The following is an 18,680-nucleotide window of genomic DNA, read 5'->3' on the forward strand; positions in this document are numbered from 1 at the left end:
ATGTGTCTTGTCCTGTTCTCACCCGAGCACAGGCAAAAGCCGGGGTCCAACCTCTGCCAGACTTTGACAGTAGTCTGTGTGAGGGTGGCACCAAAGGGCCAAGAAAGTCCTGTCATCAGCGGCGATATGAAAAACAAATGTGGTCTTTAAAACCTGAAAACGTTGATTCTTTTGTGTGGAATGTGCCAGAAAATATTGTTGAGTTGCAAAGCGAGGATGAAACCTTGAACTGTCTGTTTGCTAAGGTGGGAAAAGAAACAAAGGATTGTTTAAATCAAGAGAAATGTGTTATTGACAATGGAGTTTTGTACATTGTTAGTAATAAGTGCAAACGTCTTGTTGTTCCACTTAGCTGTAGGACCCTTGTCATGCACCTTGCGCACACAGTTCCGTGGGCAGGTCACCTTGGTCGACACAAAACCTTTTTGCATGCGAGTTCCCGGTTTTATTGGCCATCCATGTACGCCGATATTCAAAAATACTGTGCTACCTGTCCTACCTATCAGAAAACCTGTCCTTTACGCAAAGCTGACCGTGCGTTTCTACAGCCTCTTCCAGTGATTTCGACTCCCTTCCGAAGGATCGCCATGGACATTGTGGGGCCCCTGGTGAAGAGCAGCAGTGGGTATCAGTACATCCTGGTCATCTCGGACTATGCCACCAGATTTCTGGAGGCCTTTCCGTTGAGGACTATCACTGCGCCTGCTGTCGTACAAGCCCTTGTCCAGCTGTTTTCCAGGGTTGGTCTACCTGATGAGGCACCAACTTCACATCTCGTCTGATGCACCTTTTCCAGCAGCAACTGGGCATCACCTCCATCAAAACCATTCCGTACCACCCACAAACTGATGGACTAGTCAAAAGATTTTCATGATACCGGCAAGGACTGGGACCATTGGCTACCCTTTGTTTTGTTCGCCTATTGAGAAGTCCCACAGGCGTCAACTGGGTTCTCTCCATTCGAACTGTTATATGGCTGGGATGTGCAGGGACCACTAGACCTCCTCCGCAAACAGTGGGAGGGCCAACCAGCCATGCATGAGGACCGGAACATTGTCCAGTATGTCCTGGAGATGCGAGAGAGACTGACAGAATATCTAGGGAGGCAGAGAAGAACCTGCAGGACGCTCAAAAAGCCCAGAAGGCATGGTATCATCGCCAAGCCCGCAGTCGAGAGTTCCAACCTGGCCAGAAGGTGCTGCTTCTCCTGCCATCCTCCACCAACAAACTTTTGGCCAAATGGCAGGGCCCTTACACTGTCACACGCAAGATGGGGCCAGTCACCTACGAAGTTCTGCACCCTGACAAAAAGAAATCCAAACAGACTTATCACATTAACCTCCTTAAGGAGTGGAGGGAGCGTCCAGTCCAGACTCCATCAAAAGCCCTGTTTGTCATGAAAGTGGGCGAAGAAGAGGACGAGGAGGAGCCGGACATGGGACTGGAGGGATTGACCAACACTGCTGCCCCAATGCTGGTTCATCTTCCTCCTGAGCAAGCTGCACAGCTACTACAGACCTTCAAGGAGGTGTCCTCCCTGTTCTGCGCCAGCCCTAGCAAGACTGCAGTTGTCGAACACATCATCCGCCGTCCAATCCGTCAAAGGCCTTACCGTGTTCCACAGCAGCTCATGGGAAAGCTCCAGGAGGAAATAAAAGAAATGCTGAAGCTTGGAGTCATTGAGCCTTCCAACTCTGAGTGGTGCAGCCCTGTAGTCATCGTGTTCAAGAAAGACGGATCACTCAGGATCTGCATTGACTTCAGAAAGCTGAACTCTGTGTCCGAATTTGATGCTTATCCGATGCCGAGAATTGATGATTTGCTGGAAAGGATCGGTGCAGCCAAATACATCACCACGCTGGACCTTTGCAAAGGATACTGGCAAGTGCCCCTTGAGGAGTCATCATGGCCTTACACAGCGTTCCAAACACCTGCTGGACTGTTTCAGTTTACTGTGATGCCGTTCGGGCTGCATGGAGCACCCGCTACGTTCCAACGTCTGATGGACAGAGTTCTCCAGGGGTGTGAGCATTGCAGTGCAGCTTACCTGGATGATGTCGTCATCTTTAGTGAGACCTGGGAGGATCATGTCCAACACCTCTCCCTAGTCCTGAAGAGAATCCAGCAAGCTGGACTGACACTCAATCCGGCAAAGTGTGAATGGGCCCGGCAGCAGACACGCTACCTTGGCTACCAGATGGGTCGAGGGGAGGTGAGGCCTCAAATTGACAAGGTTGAGGCAATCCTGAAGTCTCCAAGGCCACGCACAAAGAAAGAGATACGCTCTTTTCTTGGGTTGGCAGGATGGTACAGAAGGTCCGTGCCACAATTTGCAACCATCGCCGCTCCACTCACTGCACTCACCGCCAAAACCCAGCGATACCCAGTCATCTGGAGAGAAGACTGTGAAAAAGCTTTCAACACTCTCAAAGCTCACCTGTGCTCGTCTCCTGTGCTAAAGAGTCCAGACTTCACCAGGAGGTTTCTGGTTCAGGTCGCCGAATCTACAGTTGGCCTGGGAGCAGTTCTGGCTCAAGGGGAACCAGGAGAAGAACAAACAGTACTCGCAAGCTCCAACCACGTGAGACCCGCTACTCTGCTGTTGAGAAGGAGGGGCTGGCTATCAAGTGGGCATTGGAAAGCCTGCGGTATTACTTACTTGGACGAGAGTTCGACCTAGAGACCGACCATCGAGCCCTGACATGGATAAACACCATGAAGGACCACAACAGTTGCCTGACCAGGTGGTACCTTACCCTTCAGCCCTTCAGGTTCGCCATTCGACACCGTGCCGGCAAGATGAATGTCGTGGCTGATTACCTGTCTAGGTTTCCCCACAGTGTCGAACTTCCGGAAGGGAGGGATAATGTGACGGAGCCAGTCCGTCTATGATTTTAGGTGGCGTTTTCCCCCCTACACGTAACCGTGGTCTGCACTGGCGTGCCCGCGCACACACACGCTGAGTCATCCCGCACACACGACTTCATTCCCCATTTCCCTGCTGTTTCATTCATCCGTGCCATATTCACTATTATCGCCTTTTCCCCTCTTTCCTCCGTTACTAATTTGCCAAGGGTGCACACTTGAGCACGTTAGAGTAATTTATTTCATACTTGTCTCTTACCTGTCCGATGACGCCGTCTCTCTCTCTCCTTCGACGCGGCGTGCCTCTGCCAAACCGAGCCACTATTTCCTGTTGGTTGAAATAGGCGCTGTTCGCGCCGTGGTGCTGATAATGTAACGCACATTATGTAATATGATTTTCTTTACGTTTTTCAGCTATTATTTTTGACATTAAATGTATATTATTACTGTGTGCTCAACGTAGCATAGACAAGGTAGGTTTATGGTTAAATTGTTTGTCCCTAGAATGATTTTGATATATTGCTCAGTGGGAGGAGCCAGCGGGGTATAAAAGGGAGCCGTTCCTGGCTGTTAATCAGTCTGCCACCGGTTACAGAGCAGGTAACGTCGGTGTGCCGTAACAGAATCTTAAAGGGGACAGTTAACGCTGAACTCGACCCTGTTTCTTCACTGTAAATACTTTTTGGACTGTTTGTGGGATTTTTGCACTTTGGACACTGGCACAATAAACCACCTGCACTTGGAATTTCGATCTTGCCCAAGTTTTTAATAGAGCCCCGCCACACCCTCAACATCCAGAGACTTGAGATACTCAGGACGGATCTCATCCACCCAAGGGCTTTATATTATGAATAGGATTTTTTTGATGGACAAAATAGCAAAAAAAATAAAATTCAGGATCATGTTGAGTGAGTTAATACAAACATTTTAAAACTAAAATGTCGAGGCTCACAGCAGCAGGTACAGAGACAGGAGCCACAAGATCCTAATGTAAGTCCATTGAAGCCAGTCAGAAGGAGCTGGAAGAGCCTCCTGGACAACTTCCTGTTTGGCACATGGCGGCTACAGCGTTAGATCTGTCCACTCGTATATACAGTCTATGGTTTTATGAAAGTGATGATGATAATGATGATGTATAGAAAATGTCTAATAAAAAGGCTGTGTAATCATATTGTGTCTAAATTTGTGTGTTGACATCCAACATACAAATTTTATGTTAGCTACTTTTAAACTCTTTGAGTTATCTGACCAACTGCATGTGATGTTTATAGTTTGTTTTACCCATATTGATGATGTATTTCAACAGGATAATAAAAAAAACTAACAAAACATGTTTTTAGAGGAACATGGTGTATTACATGCAAATAACACAATGAAATTGCAAAAAAAAAAAACAACCAAACTGGGTCATTTGTGACCCACTTATGAATCTAAGGGTTAATATGGGGACCTTCCCATATTAACCCTTATAACTTTGTAACTAGCACCATTTGATTCCCTGACCTTGAAAATGTGGGTGTAGCAGTTAAAATCAACATTTCGCCATACAGACATGTGGGCAAATGCAAACATTGATTTTCTGACTCCATATACTATAACCTTTCCAAATATATATAGTTTAGCAAATCCCCCAAAATTCTCACTAAGGTTAAAAAATGAATATAAGGAACCGGACTACATGTCTTCAAACCATAATTAACCATTTATCGAGCAAATAATAATTAAAAAAAAAAAAAAGATAATAAAATGAGGGGACACTAAGCACCCATCCATCCATCCATCCATTTTCTTCCGCTTATCTGGGGCCAGGTCGCGGGGGCCACCTTACTAAACAGGGACTCCCAGACTTCCTTCATCCCAGACACATCCTCCAGCTCCTCCGGGGAAACCCCCTCCTGGTGGGACATGCCCGGAACACGCACCCAGGAGGCATCCAGAACAGATGCCTGAGCCACCTCAACTGGCTCCTCTCAACGTGGAGGAGTAGCGGCTCTACTCTGAGCTTCTCCCATGTGACTGAGCTCCCCACCCTATCTCTAAGGGAGCGCCCAGTCACCCTGCAAAGGAAACTCATTTCGAGCGCTTGTATCCGCAATTTCGTTCTTTCGGTCATTACCCAGAGGTCATGACCATAGGTGAGAGTAGGAATGAAGACTGACCAGTAAATCGAGAGCTTTGCCTTTCGGCTCTCTCTTCACCACAATGGTCCAATACAGCGACCGCATCACTGCCGACGCTGCCTGTCAATCTCATTCTCCATCCTCCCGTCACTCGTGAACAACACCTTGAGATACTTGAACTCCCCCACTTGAGGCAGGGACTCTCCACCCACCCGGAGAGGGCAAGCCATCTTTTTCTGGTCGAGAACCATGGCCTCGGACTTGGAAGAGCTGATCTTCATCCCAGCCACTTCACACTCGGCTGCAAACTGCTCCAGTGCACATTGCAAGTCCTGGTTCAATGAAGCCAACAAGACAACATCATCTGCGAACAGCAGAGATGAGATCCTGTGGTCCCCAAACCGAACCCCCTCTGGTCCCTGACTGCGCCTAGAAATTCTGTCCATAAATACAATGAACAGAACCAGTGACAAAGGGCAGCCCTGGCGGACTCCAACATGCACCGGGAACAGGTCTGACTTACTGCCGGCAATGCGAACACAGTTCCTGCTCCGGTCATACAGGGACCGGACAGCCCTTAGCAAAGGGCCCCCAACCCCATACTCCCAGAGCACCCCCCACAGGACACCACGAGGGACACTGTCGAATGCCTTCTCCTGATCCATAAGGCACATGTGGACTGATTGGGCAAACTCCCACGAACCCTCGAGCACCCAATGGAGAGTGTAGAGCTGGTCCAGTGTTCCACGGCCAGGACGAAAAACCACACTGCTCCTCCTGGATCTGAGGTTCAACTATCGGCCGGATTCTCCTCTCCAGTACCTTGGAATAGACCTTACCAAGAAGGCTGAGGAGTGTGATTCCCCTGTAGTTGGCACACACCCTCTGATCCCTCTTCTTATACAGAGGGGCCACCATCCCGGTTTGCCAGTCCAGAGGTAATGTCCCCGACTGCCACGTGATGTTGCAGAGATGTCTCAACCAAGACAGTCCTACAACATCCAGAGCCTCGCCAGCTTGCCAACCACCTCTGTGACTTCAGCCAGGGTGATGGACGAGTCCACTTCCAAGTCCCCAGCCTCGGCTTCCTCCTTGGAAGACGTGACGGTGGGATTGAGGAGATCCTCAAATTATTCCTTCCACTGTCGGACAACGTCCCCAGTCGAGGTCAACAGCTTTTCCCCCGCACTGTAAACAGTGTTGCTGAAGAACTGCTTCCCCCTTCTAAGGTGCTAGACAGTTTGCCAGAGGCTTCCTCCATGGCCTCCCGGAACTACTCCCAGCTCCCAGCTCCACAGACGTTACAACCATAGCTCTGATGCGCTGCATCAACAATAGAGGCCAAGAATGAAGCCCACTTGGACTCCATGTCCCTAGCCTCCTCTGGAATCTGTGAGAAGCCCTCACGGAGGTGTGAGTTGAAGGTCCCTCTGACAGAGGGCTCCACCAGATGCTCCCAACAGACCCTCACTACACACTTGGGCCTGCCAGGTCTTTCTGGCTTCCTCCTCCGCCAGTGGGCTCAAGTCACGACTAGGTGGTGATCAGTTGCCAGCTCAGCCCCTCTCTTCACCCGAGTGTCCAAGACACTCCGCATCTGTCATGTCAGATGACATGACAACAAGTCGATCATCGACCTCCAGCCTAGGGCTTCCTGGTGCCTCATGCAATGATGTGCCTTGTGCTTGAACATGGTGTTCGTTATGGACAAATTGTGATTAGCACAGAAGTCCAATAACAGAACACCGCTCAGGTTCAAATCAGGGAGGCCGTTCCTCCCTAGCACCCCTCTCCAAGTGTCATTGTCCACGTGGGCGTTGAAGTCCCCCAGTAGAACAATGGAGACCCCGGTCGGTGCACTGTCTAGTACCCCTCCCAGGGACTCCAAGAAGGTCAGGTACTCTGCACTGACACTACAGTGAGAGACCTGTCCCCAACCCGAAGGCGCAGGGACACAACCCTCTCATTCACCGGGGTGAACTCCAACACACGGCGACTGAGCTGTGGGGCAATGAGCAGGCCCACACCAACCAATGGCCGACTATATCTATTCGGTAACGCTCAACCTCCCGTACAAGCTCCGGCCCCCCCCTTCCTCCGCGAGATGACTTTTCCTTTTGACTGTCACCCAGATCTCTCTGCGCCATGCCCCTATGGATTCTCCAGCAGGTGGTGGGCCCACTGGAAGATGGCCCCACATCACTCTTTCAGGCTGTGCCCAGACAGGCCCCGTAGGGAAAGACCCGGCCACCACGCGCTCTCTGTCAAACATCCACCCCAGGCCTGGCTCCAGGGTGGGGCCCCAATGACAGCAATCTGGGTGACATAACAGGCATCGTTCATCTGCTCATCATGGAGGCTTCTGAACCCCCATGACACTAAACACCTTCTTTTGAACTGTGTATTATGTGTAGCCATGGATTTAAAAAATAATTATATATATATATATATATATATATATATATATATATATATATATATAAAATGTGTTTCTCACCTTCCACGGTGGTAGGTCTCTCTCTCACCCTCATTCAGCTCGGGTCCTCTACCAGAGGCCTGGGAGCTTGAGAGTTCTACGCAGTATCTTTGCTGTTCCCAGTACTGCACTTTTCTGGACTGAGATGTCCATTGTTTTTCCCGGTATCTGTTGAAGCCACTCTTCCAGTTTGGGGGTTACAGCCCTGAGTGCTCCGATCACCACAGGCACCACTGATGCCTTTACTTTCCAGGCTCTCTCCAGCTCTTCCTTGAGCCCCTGGTATTTCTCTAGCTTCTCGTGTTCCTTTTTCCTGATATTACCATCGCTTGGTATTGCGATGTCCACCACCACGGCTCTGCTCTGTTTCTTATCCACCACCACTATGTCTGGTTGGTTCGCCATCACCATTCTGTCAGTCTGTATCTGGAAGTCCCACAGGATCTTGGCTCGGTCGTTCTCCACAACCTTTGGAGGTGTTTCCCACCTTGATCCTGGGGTTTCCAGCCCGTACTGTGCACAGATGTTTCTGTACACTATGCCCGCCACTTGGTTATGTCGCTCCATGTATGCTTTCCCTGCCAGCATCTTACACCCTGCAGTTATGTGCTGGACTGTCTCAGGAGCCTCTTTGCACAGTCTACACCGTGGGTCTTGTCTGGTGTGGTAGATCTGGGCCTCTATTGCTCGAGTGCCCAGGGCCTGCTCCTGAGCAGCCAGGATCAGTGCCTCTGTGCTGTCCTTCAGACCAGCCCTCTCAAGCCACTGGTAGGATTTCTTGATATCAGCCACTTCAGTTATGTTCCGGTGGTACGCCCCATGTAGGGGTTTGTCCTGCCATGATGGTCCCACCAGCACCTTTTCCTCTGGACCCCATTGTCTGAGACATTCTCTGAGCACCTCATCTGCCGGGGCCTTGTCCTTGATGTACTCAAGGAGCTTGGATGTTTCATCCTGGACAGTGGTTCCCACACTCACTAGTCCTCGGCCCCCTTCCTTCCGGCCTGCATACAGTCTCAGGGTGCTGGATTTGGGATGGAACCCTCCATGCATGGTCAGGCAGGAGCTTTCGTGTCTTAACATCTGTGGTCTGTATCTCCTCCTTTGGCCAGCTTACAATCCCTGCAGGGTATCTGATCACTGGCAGGGCGTAGCTGTTGATTGCCTGCACCTTGTTCTTGCCATTGAGCTGGCTTCTAAGGACTTGCCTCACTCTTTGCAGGTATTTGGCTGTAGCCGCTTTCCTTGTTGCCTCTTCAAGGTTGCCATTTGCTTGTGGGATACCAAGGTACTTGTAACTGTCCTCAACGTCTGCTATTGTTCCCTCTGGGAGTGACACCCCCTCTGTGTGGACTACCTTCCCTCTCTTTGTCACCATCCTGCTACATTTCTCAAGCCCGAATGACATCCCAATGTCTGTACTGTAGATCCTTGTGGTGTGGATCAGTGAGTCGATGTCTCGCTCACTCTTAGCGTACAGCTTGATGTCATCCATGTAGAGGAGGTGACTGATGGTGGCCCCGTTTCTGAGTCGGTATCCATAGCCAGTGCGGTCGATTATTTGGCTGAGGGGGTTCAGGCCTATGCAGAACAGTAGTGGGGACAGTGAGTCTCCTTGGTATATGCCACATTTGATGGACACATGTGCAAGTGGCTTCCCCTTGGCTTCAAGGGTGGTTTTCCACAACCGCATCGAGTTCGCAATGAACGCCCTTAGAGTCCTGTTGATATTGTACAGCTTCAAGCACTCAGTGATCCATGTGTGTGGCATTGAGTCATAGGCTTTCTTGTAATCAATCCAGGCAGTGCACAGGTTGGTCTTACGGGTTCTGCAGTCGCGGGCGACTGTTCGGTCAACCAGGAGTTGGTGTTTGGCTCCCCTGGTGTTTTTGCCGATACCCTTCTGTGCTGCACTCATGTATTGATTCATGTGCCCACTTATCTTAGCAGCAATGATGCCTGACATGAGCTTCCATGTTGTGGAGAGACAGGTTATTGGCCGATAGTTGGATGGGACTGCACCCTTTGAGGGATCCTTTAGGATCAGGATCGTACGCCCTTGGGTTAACCATTCAGGGTGAGTCCCATCCCTTAGCAGCTGGTTCATTTGTGCTGCTAGGCGCTCGTGGAGAGCAGTGAGCTTCTTTAGCCAGTACGCATGGATCATGTCAGGGCCCGGTGCAGTCCAGTTTTTCATACCTGAGACTCTTCCCTGGATGTCTGCCACTGTGATGGTGACTGGATTCTGTTCAGGGAGGTTGCTGTGGTCTTCTCTCAGATCCACCAGCCACTGTGCATCGGTGTTATGTGATGCCTCCCTCTCCCATATGCCTTTCCAGTACCTCTCAGTCTCCAGCCTTGGTGGGTCTGCTCTGGTGTTATTACCCTGCCACTGAGCGTACACTTTCGCCGGTTGTGTTGCGAACAGCCGGTTTATTCGTCTGGCCTCGTTATCTCGTGTGTACCTCTTTAGGCGGCTGGCCAAGGCTTGGAGCCTTTGTTTGGCAGTTTCGAGTGCTTCAGGTATGGGCAACTGGTTGTACCTCTTGGCCACTTGCTTTTTCATTGCACCTTTCTGGGCCTCTGACAGTTGGCTCACTTCTCTCCGCACCTCCTTGATTTTAGCCTCTAACCGTCTTTGCCATGGTGGGTATTGTATCGCATGGCTCCCATGGTTGCTCTTATAGCCCAACACATCTAGGATCACTGCTGCTGAAGTGTATATCAGCTCATTGGTTTCAGTGATTGTTGTGGTAGGGATCGCTCTCAGTGCTGCATTCACATCGTCTAGGAGACTTTCAGATGGTACTTCACTTAGCCTCTGTAACTGGCATCGGGGTTGCCTTGTGTTCATTCGGGCCATGATCTTATCTTTCAGGTCAGTTGCTACCTCGCTCAGCATGATACTTATTGGGGCTTCATACCCAATCTCTGGTTGGGGAGTTGGTGTCAACTCCCCTCTGACCTGGCACACTGGTTCCCCCTTGCCGTGGCATTTGTGTTGTACCTCATCAATCTCTAGTTGTGATAGCAGTTGCCGTTTGTGGATGTTGGAACACTGAGCTACTAGTTGTTTGGCTGTTAGCTTGGACTGTGGGTATTGTAATAACCATTTCTCCCACATCCTGTTCATGTAACCCCTCTGCCTAGGGTTACTGTAGTAGTAGCATTCCAACAGAGCCTTGTTCTCGCATCTCGCCCATTTCTGCCGTGTTCCAGTAGCCCATTTTTCATCAAGGTGCCCTGGTTCCCCAGCACCTGATGCAGACCTTGTTTGGCCGGGCGACGTCTGAGCCGGCATGTCATACGTTTCTTTCTCTCTCATCATTGTATGAGGTGGGCAGTAGCATGAAGGGTCTTGCCCAAGGACCCACACTGGTTAGCTCATTGCTAACCATATATATATATATATGCGTGTGTGTGTGTATATTATATATATATATATAAATATATATATATATATATATATATATATATATATATATATATATATATATATATATATATATATATATATATATATATATATATATATATACACACACAAAGAGATATCATTCCAGATATTCCAGGTAATGTTTTAAAACCACTTATCATCCACCCGCCCGCCGGCAGGTGATTTTCCAATAAAAAATGTTCACTCTGTATATTCACCTTCATTATTGTTTTCACTACTGGCATGCCATACATCGTTTGAAATCTTAATTTCTCAATAAAACAACCATATCATTCATTTTATGCAGTACAATGAGCCCAAAACACGATAACTTAAAAATTCACATCATAATCAAAGAATAAGATACGCGTTTCTTACATTCGAGCCAGTTCTGTCGGTCCAAAACGCATTCAATCCATGAAAGGTTGTACTCAATAAGTCCGTAATAATCCACAGAAAAAGAATATCAAGTTGTTTTTTCCATAAAATAATTTCATGTGGGTAAATAATTCAGAAAATCCTCGTCCGTATGAATGGATGAATGCGTGAATGAAAATATATATGTTGCCTTTCCGAGCCTTCTCCCTCTCTGAGTTCCGTTTCTCTTGGCGCTCTTGGGTACGCTTGTTTTCCTCACACTCTTAGCTTCAAAATGAGACCCTCCCCGCTGTTGTCGGTGCCGTGGTTTAGCTGGGACAAGCCGCTGAAGAAGCTAACGTACCCATGTACTTCCTGGCTTTACACACGCGTCATCAGTTTGTTTACTGGAAATCTCTTCAGTCATTGGATCTTCCAGAAAGTGATTGACAAATTGTTTTAGCCTATCACCAGAGCTTTCAAACGGTGGGTGGGACATGCAGATAGTCTTTGAAACGGGCGCGGTGTTTACAAGCGCAACAGAGACAGACACAAGAAGCGGTGTGGGAGGGGCCATAGTGGGCAGATCTGCCACTTGGAGGACAATTTTGGCTACTTTTAGGTTTTTTTCTTGAGAAAACATGCCTAAAGCTCAGAAAGAATTAGTACTATAATAACAATAATAATTATTATATTATTATAATTATTATTTTGGCACAAATTTGGCAATCTTTTGCCGAATTGTCATTTTGTATACACAAAGGCTCACAGCATCAAAACCCTTTGCCCTAGAGGTCTGAAATTCTACACAGTTGTTGCCAACAACTTGCCTAGCATGAAGTATGCCCAAGCTAAGGCCTTTATTTTTTATTTTTTCGAAGCAAAAAAATAAAATTTTTAATTGACTGTACTGTAGGTTAGGCAGCACTCACAGTCTTCATATGCATCTACAGAAACTAGAAGGCCTAAGCTTTAAAATGGTGCCTCACACAATCATGTGGGTTCTAAGGTTTTCTTTTAATAAGCTCGGCATTTGGGTATGTAGTGCTATTGTGCACACGCCAACATTAGGTGGATGGTAACAGGTTAACATGTTATCTCAAAATAATATTATGGTGATTTCGTAACCATGGCATTTGAAGAATGAGTACCTGTGTTATTATTGTTGGCAGACTGGTGTGGTAAAATCCCTCATGATCTGTCTCTGGCTCCTGCTCCCTCTGCCAGTCTTGTAGCTCCACCTGTATCGCTTTGTGCATCCATTCAGAAACACTTGTCTGCAACAGAACAACATGTATAATTACTTTAGGTAAGGTACTACATGATAGGGCTAAATAATGAAAATAATTGGGATATGGTACAAATATGTGACTCACACGGACACTGCTCACGTATTTGTTCAGCAGCTCTTCCAGTCCTTCTGCAGAAATGAGTGCACCCAAATTGTTTTGGTTTGTCAGAGACGCCAGCTCGGGGTGACCCATCATTTCAGTGCTTCAACATAGTCTTTTTACTTATATAGTTTTAGCACTTAGCAATCAGATTAGGTAAGATATGTCATACTGTACCTGGGATAAGTGTGCAGCACCCAATAGAGTACAGCAAAAATTTCCCCACTTTCCAAGTCCCAACTAATTACCTATAAAAAAAAAATGTCTTGAATTATATAATGGTAACCGGTAGCACCATTTGTTTATGCATTTATTTATCACTAGAGAGAAGGAAGATCTCTAAGGAAGAGTTTTTGTGTTATTGTGTCAGTTGAATCTTAACTTGTATGATGAAATACTACAATGTATTCCTTTAATTTAATTTTCAAAATGAAAGAGTAACTGTACTATTCATAATTAGTAATTTGAGTATTTATTTTTATATGCACGTTACCTTTTATTGTTTTGAAAAGTATATATTCACCAAAAAACAATGGGCCTCATTCATGAAATGTTCTAAAGAACAAATTAAGGCCTACTTACGATCATCTTTGGCATTCAGAAAAACTTTAACTGAAAATGTTCTTCTCGAAAAACAAATCCTACTAACAGTCAAGAGCATGCGTAAGAACAAAAATTCTATTGTTTTAGACAATAATTACTCTGACAATGCAACAAAACATTCTAATTCCTCCATGATTGTTCCATTTCCATTTTCTTCCACTTATCCGGGGCCGGGTCGCGGAGGCAGCAGTCTAAGCAGGGACTCCCAGACTTCCCTTTCCATGCACACTTCCTCCAGCTCTTCTGGGGGGATGATTGTAAGTTATATATTTTCTTTAATTTTGTATTTTTTTTTTAAAGGAAATCATTTATTTGTTTATTTATTTCATTCATAAAGTATAAAAAGACATCAACACTGTTACACCATCAAACATACAAGAAATGAATGAAAAGGAGCAGAAAGAAGAGTAATCTTATGTTATCTGCCCCCTTTTCCCTTTTCAAGACAATCCATCTACGCCAATGGTTACTAAACATTTCAAATTAGTAAATTTAAGTTCAGGCATAATTATTAAGCAATTGTAAACAGAAATCGTCACTTTTATGCACAACAACTTAGTTTTCTTTTTCATACATACACATTGCATTTAATTTTAATTATTTTCTATTACTACATGATCCAATAACATTCATGAGGTGTCTTATAGTAGTCTAACAGACATTATACTGGCTGCAGTGAACCTCAGTCTGTCCTATACGTGCCACTGTGAATTTGGACATTTGAAATCACAACTGAAGCTATAAAATAGCCCTAGTCTGTAGACTCCACCAGACTTTCTCATTCACTCTTTCCCTCACGCTTTCATATGTCATAACGCCAAAGAGGGCATTTCTGGCTAAATACATTTAAATTTTCTATGGAAATGAAATGTAAATGAGTGTGGAGGTGTTCATTGCTGGATGTTGGTGAATTAGGCACAACTGTCAGGAAGGAATTCACCTGCTTAAGAACACTTTGGCACAAAGAACAATCTGGCACAGAGTTCTCTCAGTATCGTCTTAAAGTGTAAATTACGAAAGAAGAAGAAAACATTCATAAATGAGGCCCAATGCTATCGCATGGTAGAAAGATTCAGATTCAGAATCTGAATCTTTCTACCATGCAATACCAAGCTCCAAAAGTACATTTTGCATAATACTCCCTCGCCCTCTGTGGCTGAGAAGAAGGCCATAAACAAGCTCCTGTTCATCCTGGATAGACTTTGAGATGAGACTTTTTTAATGCAAATTATCAAAAACATGTGGCAAACCACTTTAACACTTTATCTGTGTGAGGCAGCGGATGTCCTTTAGTAAAACGATCAAATGGATCTGGATGAAATAGATAAATAGTTGATGAGTACTGCATGACATTACTACACCAGCAAAGTATTATACACATACATGCACTACTGTCCTCCCTCCTTGAACCGTCACCTTATCGTGGTGGAGGGGTTTGAGTGCCCGAATGATCCCGGGAGCTATGTTGTCGGGGGCTTCATGCCCCTGGTAGGGTCACCCAAGGCAAACAGGTCCGGGGGGACGGGTCAGACGAAGAACGGTTCAGAAGACCCATATGATGATGTCCACTCAGGCCAGTTACGTCGCCCGGATTGGCGTCACCGGGGCCTCACCCTGGCGCCAGGCCTGGGGTGGGTGCTTGTCAGCGAGCGCCTGGTGGCCGGGCCCTCCCCCACGGGGCTCGGCCGGGCGTAGCCCGAAGGAGCGACGTGGGGCCGTCCTCACGTGGGCCCACCACCCGCGGGAGGAGCCATATGGGGCCGGTGCAGAGAGATCTGGGCGGCAGTCGACGGCGGGGGCCTCAACGACCGGATCTCCGGACATGGAGACTAGCTCTGGGGACATGGAATGTCACCTCGCTGGGGGGGGAAGGAGCCTGAGCTTGTGCGGGAGGTTGAGCGTTACCGACTAGATATAGTCGGCCTCACCTCCATGCACAGTTTGGACTCTGGAACCCAACTCCTTGAGAGGGGCTGGACTCTCCATTTCTCTGGCGTTGGCCACGGGGAGCGGCGGCGGGCTGGTGTGGGCCTGCTCATTGCCCCACAGCTCAGCCACTGTGTGTTGGAGTTCACCCCGGTGAACGAGAGGGTCGCGTCCCTGCGCCTTCGGGTCGGGGACTGTGGTGTCGGCCTACGGGCCGAACAGCAGTGCTGAGTACCTGGTCTTCTTGGAGTCCTTGGAAGGGGTACTAGACAGTGCGCCGACCGGGGACTCCATTGTTCGCCTGGGGGACTTCAACGCCCACGTGGGCAACGACAGTGACACTTGGAGAGGGGTGATTGGGAGGAACGGCCTCCCCGATCTGAACCCAAGCGGTGTTTTGTTATTGGACTTCTGTGCTAGTCACGGTTTGTCCATAACGAACACCGTGTTCAAGCACAAGGGTGTCCATAAGTGCACGTGGCACCAGGACACCCTAGGCCGGAGGTCGATGATCGACTTTGTAGTCGTGTCATCTGATCTCCGGCCGCGTGTCTTGGACACTCGGGTGAAGAGAGGGGCTGAGCTGTCAACTGATCACCACCTGGTTGTAAGTTGGGTTCACTGGCGGAGGAGGAAGCCGGAAAGACCTGGCAGGCCCAAGCATGTAGTGAGGGTCTGTTGGGAATGTCTGGCGGAGCCCTCTGTCAGGGGGACTTTCAACTCAGCCTCCCCCTCGCATTCCGGGGGAGGCTGGAGATATGGAGTCCGAGTGGGCTTCATTCTCGGCCTCTATTGTTGATTGGCAATCCCCGAACCCGGTGGTGGACACCGGAAGTAAGGGATGCCGTCAAGCTGAAGAAGGAGTCCTATCGGGCCTTGCTGGCTCGGGGGACTCCTGAAGCAGCTGACGGGTATCGGTGGGCCAAGCGTGCTGCAGCCCGTGCGGTTGCGGAGGCAAAAACTCTGAGCTGGGAGGAGTTCGGGGAGGCCATGGAGAAGGACTATCGGACGGCCTCAAACAGATTCTGGCAAACCGTCCGGCGCCTCAGGAGGGGGAAGCAGTTCTTCGCCAACACTGTTTACAGTGCGGGGGGAGGGCTGCTGACCTCGACTGGGGACGTTGTCCAGCGGTGGAAGGAATACTTTGAGGATCTCCTCAATCCCACCGTCACGGCTTCCGAGGAGGAGGCTGAGGCTGGGGACTCGGAGGCGGACTCATCCATCACCCTGGCTGAAGTCACTGAGGTGGTTGGAAAGCTCCTTGGTGGCAAGGCTCCGGGGTTGGATGAGATCCGCCCTGAGTACCTGAAGTCTCTGGATGTTGTGGGGCTGTCTTGGCTGACACGCCTCTTCAACATCACATGGCGGTCGGGGACAGTACCTTTGGACTGGCAAACCGGGGTGGTGGTCCCTCTGTATAAGAAGGGGGACCGGAGGGTGTGCTCCAACTATAGGGGGATCACACTCCTCAGACTTCCCGGTAAGGTCTATGCCAGGGTACTGGGGAGGAGAATCCGGCCGATAGTCGAACCTCAGATCCAGGAAGAGCAGTGTGGTTTTCATCCTGGCCGTGGAACACTGGACCAGCTCTACACTCTCCATAGGGTGCTCGAGGGTTCATCGGAGTTTGCCCAACCAGTCCACATGTGTTTTGTGGACTTGGAGAAGGCATTCGACCGTGTCCCTCGTGGTGTCCTGTGGGGGGTGCTCTGGGAGTATGGGGTCCGGGGTCCTTTGCTAAGGGCTGTCCGGTCCCTGTATGACCGGAGCAGGAGCTGTGTTCGCATTGCCGGCAGTAAGTCAGACCTGTTCCCGGTGCATGTTGGAGTCCGTCAGGGCTGCCCTTTGTCACCGGTTCTGTTGTGTTTATGGACAGAATTTCTAGGCGCAGTCAGGGGCCGGAGGGGGTCCGGTTTGGGGACCACAGGATCTCATCTCTGTTGTTTGCGGATGATGTTGTCCTGTTGGCTTCATCGAACCAGGACCTGCAATGTGCATTGGGCGGTTTGCAGCCGAGTGTGAAGTGGCTGGGATGAAGATCAGCTCTTCTAAGTCTGAGGCCATGGTTCTCGACCGGAAAAAGGTGGCTTGCCCTCTCCGGGTGGGTGGGGAGTCTTTGCCTCAAGTGGAGGAGTTCAAGTATCTCGGGGTCTTGTTCATGAGTGAGGGAAGGACAGAACGTGAGATTGACAGGCGGATCGGTGCAGCTTCGGCAGTGATGCGGTCGCTGTATCGGACCGTTGTGGTGAAGAGGGAGCTGAGCCGAAAGGCGAAGCTCTCGATTTACCGGTCAGTCTTCGTTCCTACTCTCACCTATGGTCATGAGCTCTGGGTCTTGATCGAAAAGACGAGATCGCTTGAAATGAGTTTCCTCCGCAGGGTGGCTGGGCGCTCCCTTAGAGATAGGGTGAGGAGCTCAGTCACACGGGAGGAGCTCGGAGTAGAGCCGCTGCTCCTCCACATCGAGAGGAGCCAGTTGAGGTGGCTCGGGCATCTGTTCCGGATGCCTCCTGGACGCCTCCCTCGGGAGGTGTTCCGGGCATGTCCCACCGGGAGGAGGCCCCGGGGAAGACCAAGGACACGGTGGAGGGACTATGTCTCTCGGCTGGCCTGGGAACGCCTCGGGGTCCCCCCGGAGGAGCTGGAGGACGTGTCTGGGGTGAAGGAAATCTGGGAGTCCCTACTTAGGCTGCTGCCCCCGTGACCCGGCCCCGGATAAGCGGACAAAAATGGATGGATGGATGCACTACTGTGAACAATAATCTCATAGTATTCATTTCATAACATTAATAGTTCATAGTTGCTATATTTGCTATACAAGTGCAAAATGTTCTGCTCAGTAACCTCTGATGATGCTTGCCACTCTGTATTATGATACAAGCTGCCATTCCGGACGATTCCCTAGATAAAACTTTTAGCTAAAGATAACATTTATAAATGGACAAAACTAAACCTTTTTGTTCAGGATTATTAACAAAGTGGCTCCACCACTCAAAAGGTTTGTCACATTAACGTCTGAACAGATGACCAGAACTACAAGGTCCACATGCAGTGGCAAGTTTAGCATACCTGAAAGAAAAGCAGCTCTAAGGCCAATGAGTGCATAATTTGTCTCGGGGAGAGAGGTTAAGTAAAATAGGAAATTATCTAACACAATATACAGAACTTTTTTTTTCTTGTTTTATCCTACTGTAGGGCATCTCTATTCTTAGTTTTGTTAAATTTAAGATATTTATTTAACCTTAATGGACTTAATTTGTATATTAATAAAAGCATTTTTTCTCACTTTAAAGAGGGGGTATTGCAGTTATATGGGGTATCAATTGCTAACACCCCCTCCCTGAACTGCCACCTTATCGTGGTGGAGGGGTTGAGTGCCCAAATGATCCCGGGAGCTATGTTGTCGGGGGGCTTCATGCCAATGCGCCAACGCGCACCTCTGGGAGGACTTCTCCCAGATTCCGGGGGAGGCTAGGGACATGGAGTTCGAGTGGGCTTCATTCTCT

General features: G+C 48.7%; 1 protein-coding gene across 1 annotated transcript in view; it reads right to left on the reverse strand.

Annotated features, from left to right (window-relative positions):
• Positions 1 to 18,680, reverse strand: part of exoc3l1 (exocyst complex component 3-like 1) — a 74,021-nt gene that overhangs the window by 27,919 nt on the left and 27,422 nt on the right. The window contains exons 7-9 of the mRNA XM_020933679.2: positions 12,823 to 12,893; positions 12,631 to 12,748; positions 12,406 to 12,531 (exon numbers count right to left, since the gene is read on the reverse strand). Of these exons, the coding sequence (XP_020789338.1) occupies positions 12,406 to 12,531; positions 12,631 to 12,748; positions 12,823 to 12,893 (315 nt within the window). The remainder of the gene's footprint in view (positions 1 to 12,405; positions 12,532 to 12,630; positions 12,749 to 12,822; positions 12,894 to 18,680) is intronic.

The sequence above is a fragment of the Boleophthalmus pectinirostris genome, unplaced genomic scaffold (assembly GCF_026225935.1).
Source record: "Boleophthalmus pectinirostris isolate CB_2022bp ecotype Guang Dong unplaced genomic scaffold, ASM2622593v1 HiC_scaffold_22, whole genome shotgun sequence".
Taxonomy (NCBI): Eukaryota; Metazoa; Chordata; class Actinopteri; order Gobiiformes; family Gobiidae; genus Boleophthalmus; species Boleophthalmus pectinirostris.